Source organism: Neomonachus schauinslandi, chromosome 7 (genome assembly GCF_002201575.2).
Source record: "Neomonachus schauinslandi chromosome 7, ASM220157v2, whole genome shotgun sequence".
Taxonomy (NCBI): domain Eukaryota; kingdom Metazoa; phylum Chordata; class Mammalia; order Carnivora; family Phocidae; genus Neomonachus; species Neomonachus schauinslandi.
The window spans coordinates 50,573,843-50,592,457 of NC_058409.1; the positions used below are offsets into that span (position 1 = coordinate 50,573,843).

Genomic DNA, 18,615 nt, shown 5'->3' on the forward strand with positions numbered 1-18,615 from the left:
TGTTGCATTAAATATATTTTAGAAATTTGAATACCATTAAATCTTTGACTCACTTAGTTCTAAACATTACTCTGTAGTTGTCCACTTGGTTTCAGTACAGAATTTTAATACATACTCTGAAACTTGAATATATACTAATTTCTTTTTCAGAAATGAGCAAGAAGAAGAATCTCAAAAGGTTCAGATACCGTCAGTTGCTCCAGTTGTTTCCTTTGAGACAAGGCCCCATACACTTGGTTCAGATATGGTTCTCAGTGAGAGTTCCATCAAAGAGCCCCAGAGAAAGGACTCTAATGGAGACAGTGTGCTTGCACTTCATGTGTCAGAGGTAAAAGAATACAAAATATAACATGGGGTGGCTGGGTGTTTATTACCCGTTTAAAAAAAATTAAGGTAGGATTTACATACAATAAACTTCACCTTTTTCAGTGTGTACTTCTCCAAGTTGTGACAAACATATATAGTCATGTAAGCAACACATAAACAGTTCCATCATCCCCCAGATTCCCCAGGGCCCTTTTTTAGTCACCCCCCCCACCCTTACCACCCCGACTGCTTGGCAATCCCTGATCTGTTTTCTTTCCCTATAGTTTTGCCTTTGCAATAATGTATTATGATAGAATTTTTTATTGAGTGTGTTTTTAGTCTTTGGAGCATAGATAAAACAGCCAATACGTAGCTTTGCTGTGAAAGTTTTGAAAATGGAAGTGTTTTGTACAGAGTAATTACCTCTTGCTTGCTGGCCACTGAATCTGAGAAATACTTTCACATTGCAGGTATTTTTCTTACTACATGTTCAATACTGTGTAAGGTACTGGGGGGACAAAGTTGTGGGAAACAATTGAGGATATGAATGGTTACATTTTGATAGGTGCTTTGAAGGCAAGTTGCACAAGACTCTCAATAAGGAGTGGTCCTCAACCCAACCCAGTAAAATCAGTCTCTGGAAATAGGGTGTGGACATTTACTTTCTGTTGTTGTTAAAATTCCTCAGGTTGGGGTGCCTGGGTGGCTCAGTCATTAAGCGTCTGCCTTCAGCTCAGGTCATGATCCCAGGGTCCTGGGATCGAGCCCCGCATCGGGCTCCCTCCTCAGCCTCCCACTCCGCCCCCCTGCTTGTGTTCCCTCTCTCGCTGTGTCTCTTTCTGTCAAATAAATAAATAAAAAATAAAATCTTTGAAATAAATAAATAAATTCCTCAGGTTATTCTAATGTGTAGCCAGGACTGAAAAAGTCCTCAATCTAGAAGAACAGGTAAATTAACCAGTTAAAGGGAGAGGAACATGTGTAAAGAATAAGTGTGAAACAGCATTTCATATTCAGGGACTAAGTAGTTATGAGTAGGATATAAATGAAGAAGTAGTTAAAGATGAGTGAGCTAGGTATCCCGGGAGCAGATCATAAAAGGGGTTTTTATGATTTGCTAGAGTTTGGGCTATATCAAAATTTATGGGATTTTCCCTAACCTCCAGCTTGTTTAGTTTTACTTTTTATTTTGAAAAAATTTCAAACTCATTGAAGAGTTGCAAAGATTTTTTTTTTTTTTAGGATTTTATTTATTTATTTGACAGAGAGGCACAGCGAGAGAGGGAACACAAGCAGGGGGAGGGGGAGAGGGAGAAGCAGGCTTCCCGCTGAGCAGGAAGCCCGATGTGGGGCTCTATCCCAGGACCCTGGGACCATGACTTGAGCTGAAGGCAGACGCTTAACGACTGAGCCACCCAGGCGCCCCTTTAACAGAATCTTTTGCACATTGTGTTAGTAAGTTATTTTAGACCCAGCAACCTTCTACCCAGTAGTTTTGTTGTTGTTGTTGTTTTTAAAGATTTTATTTATTTGACACAGAGAGAGAGAGAGAGGGAGCACAAGCAGGGAGTGGCAGGCAGAGGGAGAGGGAGAAGCAGGCTTCCCGCTGAGCAGGGAACCCAATGCGGGGCTCGATCCCAGGACCCTGGAATCATAACCCAAGCTGAAAGCAGCCTCTAACCGACTGAGCCACCCAGGTGCCCCATACCCAGTAGTTGTAGTATCCATTGGTGATACTTGCCTGAATCAATTACTGGCATTGTTGGTTACAAAATTAAAGTTTGAAGGGTTTTCTTTTTTTTTTTTAAAGATTTTATTTATTTGACACAGAGAGAGAGAGACAGCTAGGGAGGGAACACAAGCAGGGGGAGTGGGAGAGGGAGAAACAGGCTCCCTGCCGAGCAGCGACCCCAATGCAGGGCTCAATCCCAGGACCCTGGGATCATGATCTGAGCCGAAGGCAGACGCTTAACGATTGAGCCACCCAGGCGCCCCTGAAAGTTTGAAGATTTTAAGCAGTAGAGAATTACAATAAGATTGCATTTTAGAGAATACAGTGTTGGCAATTTTGTGGAAAACAGATTGGAAGGAGCCATGCTGGAGGCAAGGAGACAGGCAGTTTGCTTCCATTCAGATGTCACCTACTAATAGTACAAGATCTGCTGTAATGGGGTAGAGGGAAGGTTGAGAGGTTTGAATCTCCCTTTCCTGTTACTTCAAAAATAATTTCATAAAATTCACATATTTAACAATTTAGCCGGAATTTTTTGGTGCATATATGTTTATATAAATGACTCATATAAATAACTCAATAAATGACTTATATAAATATATAAATAACTCAAAAGTTATTGGTACAACTAAAAGTTTCAAAACGTTTGAAAAATTATATATGGTTAAAAAGTTGAGTTTTGAAATAATTCTTATTATATCCAGTTGTCTGGAAACTTTTTTAAAACTAAAATTTGGTCAACCTCATTTTGCATTTTAATTTTTTAAATTTTCTTAGGGTACACCAACTAGTATGCTGGAAGTTCAACAAGAGAAGGTAATCAGTTCTCAAGACTTAACAGGTATGATAATGTGTTTCGATAAAGTACCACAGAACCGAATAGTACAGCTTTTACTCCCCTCCCTCATTTGACTATGGAAAAACAAAACAGTTTTTTAGTCTATGACAGTCTTAAATTAAAAACAAAAAAACTTGAAGTATTTTATGGAAAAGTTTGTTATTCAGAATTATACATCCTCTCTATAGTGAACTGTCTTTATCCTTTTTGAAATTACTTTTTACTTCTGTGGGTGTAATTTGCTTTTTATTTGTGGGGATAAGTTGTAGTGAGACTTTTTAGAAATGTAATAAATTAATGATTTTCATAGTTCAGGTTTTCATTATTAACTTTTAAACTTTGATAGTGAATCTAGTTGCGAATGTACATCAAGATGGTGAGGATGAACAAGCATTCATTTTAACTCTGGTGGAAATCCCAACCAATGCTGTAGAAGAATTTAGTGATACCACTGCACAGTTAATGCCAAACCCTTTACTGCCAGCACCCATATTGATCAAATCCGTGAATACAGAAGAAAGGAGTGACATGAGGTAATGAATGAGCTAACCTGTTTATTTAAATTCCAGTTAGTTAAATACAGTGCACTATTAGTTTCTGATGTACAGTATAGTGATTCAACACTTCCATACATCACCTGGGACCTAAACTATTTTTGCTAGGAGGAAAGGTGCTTTTTTTTTTTTTTTTTTTAAGATTTTATTTATTATTTATTAGAGAGAGAGAATGAGAGAGAGCACATGAGAGGGGGGAGGGTCAGAGAGAGAAGCAGACTCCCCGCCGAGCAGGGAGCCTGATGCGGGACTCGATCCAGGGACTCCAGGATCATGACCTGAGCCGAAGGCAGTTGCTTAACCAACTGAGCCACCCAGGCACCCGGAAAGGTGCTTTATGAATTGAATAGTATTGACTGAATAAGCCGTTCACCAGCATTATTTGTAATTGTCCCGAAGATCTTATTTAATAATTATGTGGTAAGTTAGAGAAGAAATTGTTGATTTTATACCTGATAAAGCTGCCATTTAAATGTATAATATAATACTTTTGTATGAAACTTGTTTGGTATCTTAAGTATTTTGAAAGCTAAAAAAACTTAGCAATTTGGGTTATAAAATGTCCTCTATCAAAGGTGTGTGGTTACTTTGTAAGCTTATATATTTTAAACAAATATTCATTCACAGAAGTTGCAAGAAGGATAACATTTCTCTGTGTGTGTGTTTGTGTGTGTGTGTGTGTATTTTTTTTTTTAAGTAGGCTTCCACGCCCAGTGTGGAGCCCAACATGGGGCTTGAACTCACAACCCCTGAGATCAAGCAAGACCTGAGATCAAGAGTCAGACACTTAACCAACTGAGCCACCCAGGCGCCCCATTTCTGTATATTTTAATACTCCTTTTAAAATTCCTTACTATAGAATTGTTGTATTTTAACAGTCACTGGTTAAGATGCTTAATTCTCTGTCAAGTAGCATTAGATGTTGAAGCCTTTTATATTAGTAAGAGGCATTTTAGATTAAAATTTTAACTTTATAGACAAGGAGAACGGTATTTTTATACCTTGGATTTAATTCAGTATTACAGAATTTAAGTTGCAAGTTTTTAAGTATGAATGGATCTCAAAACTAACATTTTTGTGACCTTGGCCATGTATATATTAGTTACTTGGAAGTTTTTTTGGCAGTTTTCATTGGAATAGCTGAGCCTTTTACCTCATTAAGTAGCTTCTAATTTGCTAATTTCATATGTTTGCATTTTCTATTAGTTTTCCAGTAACTTCAGTTGGTCAGGATACCATGTGTTTATGTGATTCTGGAAAAGATGGTTCTGAAAAGCCTCCTCCTGCTAATTTGGATCTTATATCTAGGAAGAGATTTCACTATATGCTTGATGATAGTAACCATGTTCTTCCTGCCAAAAAAAGTTTGCTCACTTCAGGAGATGACTGTCAAAATTATACCTCTGAGGTAAGATAGAATCATCAAGCAAATAAGATGGTCCTATTACAACAGATACATTTCTGTTTCTTCCTTTAGACTCTTTATATAATAAAGATAGTTCTGATACTTTTCACCGTAAATAATCCAGCTAAAACTGATTTTGGATTCTCATTTTCAACTAGTTCTAGGTGAAAATTGATGGACGTTAATTAGGAAACCCATTCCTAGTTCTTTGTTATTGGCTCAAAAAAGGCCAAAAGCATCTTGTAGATCTGGATCCTGGCTGTACCCTTTAACAGCTGTGGGACCTGAGTCAGGATATGTTGTCTCTGTGAATGAGTTTCCTGTTGTGTAAAATAGTAATAGTAGTATCATCATCACTATTATCATAATACTTAAAGCTATGCATTGCTCTTAGGAAGAAAAACCAGAACCTTAAAGGCCCTCTATTTGGCCCATTTCTGTCTCTGATCTCACCTTGTGCCTCACTCTCTAACCATATTGGCCGTCTTTCAGTTTCTAGAATGCACCATATTTCTTCATGTCCCAGGGCATTTTTTTTATTACCTTTTTATGAAACATTTTCTTGCCAAACATACAGACATCTTTATGTCAGTCATCACTACCTCAGGGAAGCCTGAAGATCGTATGCAGATTTGATCAATAGCCACAATGTTAAAGGTTTCTTAGCACCCACTTGTTTTTGTTTCCAATACTCATGATAATTTATCTCGCTGTGTAGCTACACTGTGGAAGAGTTAATTAATTAATTAGTTAATTTATTTTTGGAAAAGTTGATTTAGAATCTATAGTCTCAAAGGGACAGTTGAAAACCAGTAGTCCTTCGGTGAGAGCAGACAACAGAGGCAGTGTATCCTTGTATATCTGATAGGTAGAAGATGGTATCACAGGATGGTTTTAATTTTTCTTATTATGAGTAAGGCTGAACGTCTTTCATATACTTAGGAGTCTTTTGTATTCCTTTCTCTGTGAAATGACTTTGTATTCTTTAGCCGTTTTTCAGTTGTGTTGCTAATCTTTTACATAGAGATTTGGAGGAACTCTGTGTTATGTATGTCCATGAATGAGTTGCATATATTTTTTTCTACTTTGTCTTTTGATTCTACTTTTTGTGTTTTTTTTTTTCTTGCAGACTTTTTTTGGTTGATTTTGGCGGTGGGGGTGCGGTTAAGATTTTATTTTTAAGTACTCTTTACACCCAATGCAGGGCTTAAATTTACAGCCCCAAGATCAAGAGTCACATGCTCTATCCACTGAGCCAACCAGGTGCCCTGATTTTTTAATATGAAAATTTTCAAGCATTTAAAAAGATACACAGGGAAGTATAACGCATCCCTCTGTATCAGTCACCCAATTTCATCAATTTATCAGCATTCCTTGCAAACATTGTTCTGTTGTGTTTATTTATTTATTTAAGGATTTTACTTATTTATTTGACAGAGAGAGCGCACAAGCAGGGGGAGTGGCAGGCGAGGGAGAGGGAGAAACAGGCTCCCCACTGAGCAGGGAGCCCGATGTGGGGCTCGATCCCAGGCCCCCGGGATCAGGACCTGAGCCAAAGGCAGATGCTTTAACGACTGAGCCACCCAGGCGCCCCAAACATTGTTCTGTTTTAAAAGTATATTCATGACGTTATTATATGCAAAACTAGGCCACCAGTTTATAACGAGCCATTTAAAAATGATAGATGTAGGGGCACCTGGGTGGCTCAGATGGGTCAGCGGGAAGACTGCTTCTTCCTCTCCCACTCCCCTTGCTTGTGTTCCCTCTCTTGCTGTGTATCTCTCTGTCAAATAAATAAAAAATCTTTAAAAAAAATGATAGATGTACATTGATGTGACTATAAGAACAGTATAATGTCTTTGAGCTTATTTGTGATTTTTATTTTTTAAACTTTGTTTTCAGCATTCTAACAATAAAAAATGCTTATAAAATGTTGAAGTTATAATTGTAAATTCTAGAATGTACACATGCTGCATTCACATAGACATGCAAACATTTTTTATTTTTATGTAATCCCATTTATCAGTCTTTTTATGTATGGCTTCTGGGGACTGTGTTATACATTGAAAGTCTACCTTGAGATTTAGTATAAATTTTTAAGAGTTAACATTAATGATTTGTTTAGAATTTATTTTGGTGTTAGGAAGAGTGGAACCAACTTCATGTTCTCCAGGTGCCTACCTAGTTGTCCCAGCACCATTTGTTGAATAATTCATTTTTTCTCCACTGATTTAAAATTCCACTTACTGGATATTAAGTCCCATATGTATTTGGGTATACTCCTGAATTTTCTTCTACTTTGAGATTCACCTATTTGTTCTGGGGCCAGTGTCCCAGTGTTTTAAATTACTGTAGTTTTTAAATGCTTTGCTATCTTGAAAGTTTCTCTCTCCCCTGCACATAATTTTCTTATTTTTTTTTTTTTCAAGTTTTTCCTAGTTGGGTATATGTCCTAAAATTTATGTTAATTTTAGAATTTGCTTGTTCAGAGCTTAAAAAAAAACTGTTGATACTGATACTTAAATTAGGATCATATTAACGACCAGTTAACAGGGAAAGTTGATGTCAGAATTGTCATGTTGGATTTTTTCTTTATCCCAAAACATAGTATGTCTTTCCATTTGTTTAATTATTCTTTTATGTCTCAGTGGTATTTTCAGTTCTTCTTCATTTAAATTCTGTTCCATTTCTTACTAGGTTATCCCCTAATAATTTTATCTTGTTTGTTGCTGTTATCATTGAATTCTTTTCTATGTAGAGAGCTTACTCAATTCCCCTTATCATATACAGTAATTTTTCACTTGATTCGGTTGGGTTTTCTAAGTAAACAGTCATATCATCTGTAAATACAATTTTAATTCTTCTCATATACTTGGTATACCTTTAATTTCTTTCTCTTTTCTATATAAGCTAATAAAACTCAAGAAATATCAGAAAATAGTCCTGATAGTAGACATATTTTTCTTATCCCTGACTTAAATGCAAATATTTCCAGTGTTTATGAAGTGGGATGCTGGCTTTGAATTGCAGTAATTATAGTTTATGGTGTTAAGAAAATGTCTTTTTTTTAAAGCATAAATATTATTGGACACTTTCCCCATAAATAGAGAGATGGGGTATTATTTTTCTCCTCAGTCCAGTTGAATTATATTAGTTCACATATTGAATTATCTTTACATTCCTGAGACAAACTCTGCTTGAGTATGTTAGTCTTTTGATGTGTTGCTGAATTATGCTTGTACTATTATATTTGATATTTTTGTACTGGTTATAATTGGAATTGCAATTAATATATATATATGTATTTTAAAGATTTTATTTATTTGACAGAGACACAGCGAGAGAGGGAACATAAGCAGGGGGAGTGGGAGAGGGAGAAGCAGGCTTCCCGTGGAGCAGGGAGCCCGATGCGGGGCTCGATCCCAGGACCCTGGGATCATGACCTGAGCCGAAGGCAGACACTTAATGACTGAGCCACCCAGGTGCCCCAGAATTGGAATTAATATTAATATTGGTTTATAAAAAGCATTTGAAAACTTTTCCTCTTTTACTGTGCTCTGGAACATTTTAAGTAACAGTAGCAATGTCTTTTTCATAAATGTTGGTAGGATTTCCATAAGACATCTTTTATGCTAGGGGTTTCTGGGAGGTACATGCTTTCTTTATTAAAAAAAAAAAGAAGAAAGAAAGATTTACTTGATAAATGGATTTTTAATTTTTTTTGTTAATTTTCTTAAAACAGGTGTGTTCAAAGGAAATGATAAATGTTTCTGAGGAAACAGGTGAGTGAAATAAATTTTAATGTGATTACATTTTGCTGTTTTTGATGCATCTATTCAAATTTGGAATTAGAGAAGAGTATTGCTCACTTTCTCTAAGAATCTTGCTTTTATTATTAGAAGTTTTTCTCTCCAGCTGAGATCTTGGATTTAGCACTCCTATAGCCATATGAAGCTACTTTAATTCTGTAATTAATAGAAAACTATGTGGCTACAGGATTTCCTGTAAAAGCTTAATAATTATATTTTAGGGATTAGAAAGCTGAGCATAAAAGAGTTTTTATAGTTCCTTAAGTTTACCCAGAGATTAGAACGTGATAACTCTCATTTTGCTAGTTGAAGATACATTTATCGAGAAAGATTTTCTAGGTCAAAATATGTTGATAGGACTATTTTGTATCTGAATGAAAAAAGTATTCTAACCATACTTTTTTCACCAGCTATAATCCAGATGACTTACATATTAATAATTTATAATTTAGCTTACTCTTATTAGAGTAGATTTATGATAGAATGTCATGATTTCTTTCCTTCAAATATTGCAGTTCAGTCGGATATATAAATTTCAATATGTGTCCTCTGTGCTTATGATTTCTCTTTGTTTTTTGAAGGGGAGTCTTACAAGGAACAAGGTATCTTCCCTACCTCAGGAAGCACACATACAACTCCAGGACCTCAGAAAGAGCAACTTGAACCAACTTTTCAGAGTATAGGATCTGGATCTCTTGATAAAGTAACAGATACACATATAGGAAAAAGTACATCTCAGTTACCTCAGGATGAGAGGATTGTGTCTGATAAGGAGGAGAGAACTTGTGCTGCTTCGAAGTCTGAACAAATGGATAGCATCCCATCATCTTCAAAAACCCCATTATCCAGGTACCGTGAGATGATCTTTAACAAATGGTAGGGTAGGGGTGCCTGGGTGGCTCAGATGGTTAAGCGTCTGCTTTCGGCTCAGGTCATGATCCCAGGGTCCTGGGATCGAGTCCCACATCGGGCTCCCTGCTCCTTGGGAGCCTGCTTCTCCCTCTGACTCTCTCTCTCTCTCTCTGTCATGAATAAATAAATAAAATCTTTAAAAAAACAAAAACAAAACCAAAAACAAATGGTAGGGTAGAAGTAACCTATATGCAACGGATATAACATATATGTAAAGACTAAGTTCACTACTAAGGATGATGTTTTATAAACATATCCCTTTGTCAGTAACGTAAAGGGAAGGAGTTTTATCAAAGGAAATTCGTAGTCAACATTTTTTTAGGACTCTTAAGATAAATACACATTCCGTATAACAAGAGCTTAACTTTAAGTGCCGAAACTAACTTTTTAGGTAGAAAATCTGCATTGGCATCTGCTGGTATGATGGTGTACCAGCTACTGGTATATAATGATCAAAATAATAATGATACTTAGCAGATATGCTGGTACCACTAATGTGGTATCACCTGTGCCATTTTAGCATTCATGGAAAGAAGTTGGTATTAGGAGTGTATCTTCCTGGATATTCTTGAATATCTTTACATTTGCATTTCTAGACCTGGCAGAAGACCCCTGGGATTTTTGTCTTTAATATGTTCAAAGAATAGTTTGGAGTCTGATGAACCTACTCAGGTTTATAATAAGAAACGTCTAAAACCTCTTATACCTATACCAAGAAAGAATTTGAAAAGATCAAATCCTGAAAGCCAGAAAAAAAAAATCCAAGAGTCCTCTGATCAGCTTCCATCTGCAAGGGTTGTTGATACTCCATCTGAGAGTATTGGCAGTTCAGCAACTCAGGTACGTGATAACTGTTATATTTTATTGTTTGTATAGAATGGGTTAGAAATCAGACTCAACTAGGAAAAACATGGCTATTGGTATTTTCATTTGGATGTTAGAAATTATTTCAGAGCATCTCTTGTCTATCTTCTCCCCATCATACCTCACACTATGAGAGAAGAAGATAAGGTGTTGACTTAGGAAGTTACAGCTCCTTTAGTACAGAGCCATTTAAGCTGGCCATACATGGACACTTAATTGCCATTCCTTTAATGCAAAGAGCTTTCTGACCTGTGGAAGCAAAACAAAGCAGTGCTGATGTTTTATTTGCTTTTGGGGAAATGTCCTGACACCCATAAGAATTCAAGGAATGGTAAAATTAGAATTTGTTTGCATGTTTCATTTCTCTACATGCTGTAGATGTTCATATGGCAAGTCCTGGGATGGAAAAATAAATGAACTTGTATCAAAAACTTTGGAAGGGGCGCCTGGGTGGCTCAGTCGTTAGGCGCCTGCCTTCAGCTCAGGTCATGATCCCGGCATTCTGGGATCGAGCCCCACATCGGGCTCCCTGCTCGGCGGGAAGCCTGCTTCTCCCTCTCCCACTCCCCCTGCTTGTGTTCCTCTCTCGCTGTGTCTCTCTCTGTCAAATAAATAAAATCTTTAAAAAACAAAAACAAAAACAAAAAACTTTGGAAGAGCACTGGGGTTGGTTACTTAGGATTTCAACACAGAAAAGGCTGGTGACCTTTTGGATAGCATGAGTCTCAAAAGGAGTACTTTTGTAAAGACTGTCTTTAAAATTTTTTAAAATACTTTATATTTCCTAGAATTATTTTCTGGAACCAGTATTTTATGACTCTTTACTATTGCCAAATTATTGTGGAGAACAGTTGTTACAATTACCAGCAATGTAACTATGTCAGTTAAGTCACATTCTTGCCAGCTTTAGATATTAACTTTTCAAAATAATTTTTCTTTAATATAATAGTAGAGGGTAGAAATGTAATTTCATCTGTTTAATCTGCATTTCTTTCATTATTAGTGGCTTGGCTTTTTCCCCATACATCTACTAGATTTTTTTCTCTTTTTTTTCTTTTTTGTTCCTATCGTTTGCTGAGTTATAGCTTTTGGGATCTAGGTGGTTTTCTTACCAACTTACGTGAGATCCTCATGTAAGAAAGCCACATACCTTTTAGCTCTTTACTGCAAGTAATTTTTTCAAATTCATTTACTTTTTAAAATTTTGTAGGGTTTTTAATATACACATAAGCTTTAAATGTTTAGTCAAATCAGTTTTTTCTTTACAATTTCTTAAATTGCTTTTATGATTCGGAAGTTTTTCTCCATAGGTATAAAATGTTCAGTAAGCAGTTTTAAAACTAACTTTGTTTAGGGGCGCCTGGGTGGCTCAGTTGGTTAAGTCTGCTTCTCCTCCCCGCCCTCCTGCTTGTGCTCATTCTCACTCTCTCTCTCTCTAATAAATAAATAAAATCTTAAAAAAAAAAAAAGATTTTATTTATTTGAGAGAGAGAAAGAGTGTGAGTGTGGCAGGGGGAGGGGCAGAGGGAGAGAGAGAATCCTAAGCACACTGTTCTAAGCACGGAGCCCAACTCCAGCTGGATCTCACCACTCTGAGACCACGACTTGAGCCGAAATGAAGGGTCTGACACTCCACCATCTCAGACACCCAGGTGCCCCTCTCTTTTTTTTTTTTTAATTAAATTTAAATTAAACTTTTTATTATGGGATAATTGTAGATTAACATGCAGTTGTGAAAAACAATACAGAGAGATCCCATGTACCCTCCATCCAGTTTTCCCCACTGTTAACATCTTACAAAACTGTGGTACAAAATCACAACCAGAATATCGACATTGCCACAGTCAAGATACAGAATTCTATCACCACAGTGATCCTGTGTGTTGTGTTTTATAGACACACGCACTTACATTGCACCCCCACACTCTCCTTAACTTCTGGCAACCTGTTCTACACCATTAAATTTGTCATTCTGAGAATGTTATGTCAGTGGAATATTATATACAGTTGTGTAAATGGAATCATACATTTAGAATTCACTTTTTTTCCACTCAGCATAGTTCCCTAGAAAGTCATCCAGATGGTTTTATGTATTTATTCCTTTTTATTATTGAATAGTATTCCATAGTATGTTATCAGTCATGTTTATCCTTTCACCAATTGAAGGGCATATGGGTTATTTTCAGTTTTTGGCTGTTATGAATAAAGCTGCTGTGAACATTCATATCTAAGTTCTTATGTGAACATAAATTCATTTTTCAGGAATAAGTGTCCAAGCATGCCCTCATTATTTTTAATGACTATATCATATCCCACTGTTTTGATGTACCATAGAACAATAATGGTCTCACACTGGTAGACATTTAGGTTATTCCTAATGATTTGCTGTTTCAAATAATATGGTAATAGCTAACTTATAAATGAGTGATTTTGCACATTTATCTATAGGTTGAATTCCTAGAAATAGAATTGTTGGATCAAAAGGAATGATTATTCTTTTGAGAGATATTGCTTGATTGTCTTCCATAGGGAATATATCAGTTTCTATTCTTAGCAGCAGTATAGGAGAGGGCCTTTTTCCTCACACTAGCATGTAATCAATTTTTTTCACTTTTGGAATTCTTCATAGATTTAATGAGCATATGAGTGAGGTTGAGTACTTCTTCATGTATTTGAATCATTTATGCTTTCTTTGTGAAACATCTGTTCATATGTTTGATTCTTTTTTTTAAGATTTTATTTATTTGAGAGAGAGAGCGAGCAAGCAAGCACAAGCAGGGGGAGCAGCAGAGGGAGAGGGAGAAGCAGGCTGCCCGAGGAGCAGGGAGCCTGATGCGGGGCTTCATCCCAGGACCCTGGGATCATGACCTGAGCTGAAGACAGATGCTTAACCAACTAAGCCATCCAGGCGCTCCATGTTTGATTTTTTAAAAAAAAATTGCATCATTAGTATTTTTCATATTAAATTGTAGAAGCTCTTACATTAAAGAAAACCCTGAGGCGCCTGGGTGGCTCAGTCATTAAGCGTCTGCCTTCGGCTCAGGTCATGATCCCAGGGTCCTGGGATCGAGCCCCACATCGGGCTCCCTGCTCAGCGGGAGGCCTGCTTCTACCTCTCCCACTCCCCCCGCTTGTGTTCCTGCTCTCAATGTGTCTTTCTCTGTCAAATAAATAAATAAAATATTAAAAAAAAAAAAAAAGAAAACCCTTTGGGGTGCCTGGGTGGCTCAGTTAAGCATCTGCCGTCAGCTCAGGTCATGATCCCGGGGTCCTGGGATCGAGCCCCGCATTGGGCTCCCTGCTCCGTGGGAAGCCTGCTTCTCCCTCTCCCACTCCCCCTGCTTGTGTTCCTGCTCTCGCAATCTCTCTGTCAAATAAATAAATAAAAATCTTAAAAAAAAAAAAAAACCCTTTGTGATAATGGTGTTATATATATATATATATATATATATATATACACACACACACATATGTATATATTTTTTTAAACCTATATGTCATTTGTCTTTTGATTTTGTGTCCAGTAGTTTTTGCCATGTGGACATTTTTAAAATTTTTACATAGGTGAATTTATCAGTCTTTTATGACTTCTGCCTTTCAGGTCATTTAAAAAGATACTCCCTCTCCTCCAGTCCAGGATTATTAAAATGTTTTCCCATGGTATTTTAGAGTAGTTTTTTTTAAGATTTATTTATTTGGGAGAGAGAGCATGAGCAGGGGCTGGGGCGGGGGGAGGTTGGGCAGGAAGGGGCCTGACGTAGGGCTCAATCTCAGGACCCTGAGATCATGACCTGAGCTGAATGCAGATGCTTAACAGACTGAGCCACCCGGGTACCCCTAGAGTAGATTTTTTTAAAAAATGTTTTTACATTTAAATCGTTTGATTCATCTAGAATTTTGGTTTGACTTTTTTTTTCTGAGATGGTTATATAGTTGTCCAACATCATTTATTAAATAATCCAACTTCTCTCATACTAAATTTTGCAGTATATGTGTTGGGGATATTTCTAGTCTTTTTCATTGATATATGTCTGTTCCAATGACAATACCATGTTGTCTTAATTTTTTATAAATTTCTAAGTATGCTAACTTTTGATAGGATTGCTTTAAATATATTTTTTCCAAGATTTTATTTAGGGCGCCTGGGTGGCTCGGTCATTAAGCGTCTGCCTTCGGCTCAGGTCATGGTCCCAGGGTCCTGGGATCGAGCCCTGCATCAGGCTCCCTGCTCGGCGGGAAGCCTGCTTCTCCCTTCCCACTCCCCCTGCTTGTGTTCCCTCTCTCGCTGTGTCTCTCTCTGTCAGATAAATAAATAAAATCTTAAAAAAATTTTTTTTATTTATCTGACAGAGACACAGCAAGAGAGAGAGCACACAAGCAGGGGGAACAGCAGAGGGAGAGGGAGAAGCAGGCTTTCTATTGAGCAGGGAGCCTGATGCGGGGCTTGATCCCAGGACCCTGGGATCATGACCTGAGCCGAAGGCAGAAGCTTAACCCACTAAGCCACCCAGGCACCCCGATAGGATTGCTTTAATTTGTAGTTGCCTTGGGGTACTGTTCTGTTTTGTGTGTCTGTATTCTTATGCAGATTATTAAAATGTTTCATAATAGATTTGATGTTATGCTTTTCTGTATTAAAATTTTTTCATGGGAATTAGGGTAAAATAACGGATCGTGTGTACACTGTAATTAATCTAATCATGCCCACTGTTGTGTGTTTGTTGTGTCCAGTTCTATTATTTTAACTAATGCTTCAAAGGTTATCTTACTCATAAAATTCTTACTCTGTTTAGTATTATTTCCCTAATATAACAGCACAGAAATGAAATTATTGGGTCAAAGAGTCTGAACATATTTAAAGCCCTTAATATTTATCATTATATTGCTTTTCAAAGAGATAGCAATTTAGATGACCACTACCAATATATAAATGTTATATTGCATACTTATTAATACTATCTTTTTAGGTTTCTTGTGATCTTCCCTTACCAAAAGAAGAATGTAAAAGTGGCCAAAACCGGGTACCTGAAGAGGAGCCAACCACAGTCTCTGAATATTTCTTTAGTGATATCTTTATCGAAGTAGATGAAACAGAATAAAAGTCTTTTTTTTTTTTTTTAATTTTTTTAAGTCTAGGATTTCCAGAGTCAAATATCAACTAAGCAGTATTTAGAAAATGCATCACTGGCTATTTTTCTTTAGATTGATTTTGAATATCTAATGAGCTTGATTTGAAGCTCTTATAATCAGTGGAAAACATTGCTGAGGTTCCTTTCATTCTGATTGATTCAGCATTTTGGAAATACAAAGCAACTGAGACTGCTTCTCAGACAGAAATGCTTCTCTTGTTTACATTTTTACTCTCCTGTGCTGAACACACCATGGACATTTTGGAATGTTGTGGATAACTGTCTCTGTATAAATCACAGTGCCGAGTATTTGGAGGTGGATTGTATTTAGCATTTAGCAAACTTCTTTTGTAAAGGTTTTTTTCTGGGTTTTTTTGGGTTTTGTTTTTTGTTTTTTATTTGTTTTGCTGAAGGGCTTTACAGTTGCCTCTAAGTATATGAAAGCATATTGTGAAACTCTACTTTATAATGGTAAATGTTAAAAACTTTTCTATTATCAGCTATTTGACTGGAAAATATGTATTTTTCTAATTTCATGTTGATGTTAACATTAGTCCTAATTGAACAAGTAGTATTTAAACTTATTTATAAAGATGAAACATCAAAAAGTTTATTTATTTTTAAATTTTTTATTTAAAAGAATATTCAGTTTTAATTATTTTCACCACTCAGATTATGGGTAAAGAAGACATTGACAAATTTATGTTTATCCCATTTCCCTCTTTAATTTTAAAGATATTTAAAGTTATATCACTAAAAGTATTTGGATAGTAGATATGTTTTGAATACATTTTTTTCTCATAGTTTAGTATATTGAATTTGTACTGTGAAGTTCTTGTTTTTCTTATTTTTTGGATAATCTCAGGATTTGTATGGGGGAAAAAAACCCTTAATTTATGAGGGAGATTTACATTCAAAATTCAGTCCCTTTTACACACACACACACACACACGTACACACTCACACACATTCCTTTTTTTAAAAACTAATTTCTTGATAGTTTTTTCCCCCATTAAATTTTGCTTAAGGAACACTTAGGCCTTTAAGCACAGAACATAATTGTGATGTTAAAACAGAAAATAAGATAATAAGACTTTATTTAGTCAGTGGTTATCATCAATATTAATTTAAGGGTTGTTTTTAATTTTGAAATTTTGTTATTTACATATGTAATTCCATTATCCACCCAAGCAGATCTTTGGTGGTTCAAATCAAACTTCTCAAAAACAGATTTCTTCTTTTATTTGAAAAGCCTCAGAGCAGGAGTCAGAAACATTTTCTGCAAAATATTCTTGAATTTGCGGGCCACATGGCCCCTGTGGCAACTGTTCAATTCTGCTGTTTCAGTGCTGCTGAAAACAGCCACAAACAATACTGAAGGGATTGACATGTCTGGAATGGGCTTTTCGTTTGACCCCTACATTAGACAGTAATTTTCTTACCTTCAGGTGCTGACGTTTTATCTACGACATACATATTTGTCATTCAAGTTGTAAGTTGTGCATCACAAAACTGTGTTGATTGCATTACAAAATGATCAGTATTTCAACTGGGAAGATATTTTAATGTCTAGATAATTGTGTTTATATATTGAAAAAAATAGTGGCCAAATTTCAAGTTCATTAGTAAAATAGGATATGGCTCAGCAAGTGTTACAATAATCCTAAAATTGCTATTAGAGCATTTCTTATTCATTTCTTTATAGTGAAATTTACAATTTAACTTTTTTGTCATAAAGGAGGATCTATAAATCTGAGTGAAAAGTCTCAATAGGTATGCATTAATTTATTTCATGGGATTAATATGTCACAAAAATCATGGTAGTAAATCACATTGCTATTTTAATGCCCTGTTTTTATAAATTTTTTAAAGTCTCATATTCTGAAAGTTTCTTTCATTTAATTAATGTTACTTTGGATGTTAGGTTGCCACAGTTAAACTATTATTTTATCCCTTGTGTAATATTTATTTTTTAACTTTGTTAACATGTCTCTTGTTCATCTATAATGAATTCCTTTTATGGAAGATGTAACTTCTTACTATATATGAAATAATTTTATCTTTGGGCATTCATTGCGTAAGAGAATCAAGTCAGCCAAGCTAAATTATCCTACTAGTACATCCTTAAAACTAATCTGGGAAAGTAAGAAACTTAATCATTGTATTTACCTTACAAGGTGGAAAGAATTAGTCACACCCTTTGTTTATATTCATGTAAAGATGATGTTGTGAAGAATTATTTTGTAAATCTTAAAGGTGGTATGAATAGTGGTCTTTGTTTTCTTGACTTTTCTTCCTGAATACTTATGTCTTAGAAAGTGGTCAACATGATGGTTTTAAAAGCCTAATTGTTAGTAAATGATTAAGGCACAGTTAAAAATATGAATATCCACTATTTACCACCATGTTATTCGAAATAGAAGTGACCATGTATACTCTCTTGCTTGAAGGAGTTTTTGACAAAAAAGCAATATCTGTCATTTGTAAATTTTCTTGTTCTAAAGAAAGCAGTTATGTTCTATAGATATAAATTATGTAAATAAAAGTTATTTTATACTATTTTTGTTTTTTTCTTTTCAAATGACTTAAAGATATTACTGTTTAACCAAAACTTGTCAGTTTTTCACCTACAGCATATACTTCCTTCCTTCTATAAAAACATAACTGGAAGAATTAATCTTTTGTCTTCTATGCATGCTGTGAAGGATATTTTTTTGATCTTGTAAGAATAAAGAATAGACGTCCCCCTCCCTCCCATTCAGGACATGTGAAGAGTTGCTTTCTTGTTCATTTATTCCTGATATAATGAATTTTTAGATATAAGAACTCAATCTCTTTTACTCTTTTTTCTTCCTACTTCGTTTTCTCTGTAGAGAAAGACAAATGGGAAACTTTAGTCCTGTGCATAATATAATCCTGGACTTCTGCAGTCCAGGACAGAATTTTTATCTTGAATTTGGTCATCTCATCAAAGAGCTATCTATATATATGAACTGCCTACTTTGTTTATCTGCTTGTGTTTAGAGACATTATGTGAAATAGAATAAAAGCCTAAAGAAATTCATA

At 35.7% G+C, this 18,615-nt stretch overlaps 1 protein-coding gene across 1 annotated transcript in view; it reads left to right on the top strand.

Moving 5' to 3' along the window:
• BDP1 (B double prime 1, subunit of RNA polymerase III transcription initiation factor IIIB) overlaps positions 1-18,100 on the top strand; it is an 89,553-nt gene extending 71,453 nt beyond the window's left edge. Inside the window, 8 exon segments of the mRNA XM_044916889.1 lie at positions 151-328; positions 2,816-2,879; positions 3,223-3,409; positions 4,637-4,838; positions 8,578-8,617; positions 9,226-9,493; positions 10,153-10,396; positions 15,388-18,100. Coding sequence (XP_044772824.1) covers positions 151-328; positions 2,816-2,879; positions 3,223-3,409; positions 4,637-4,838; positions 8,578-8,617; positions 9,226-9,493; positions 10,153-10,396; positions 15,388-15,519 — 1,315 coding nt within the window. The 3' untranslated portion in view covers positions 15,520-18,100.
• Positions 18,101-18,615: the final 515 nt, after the last annotated feature.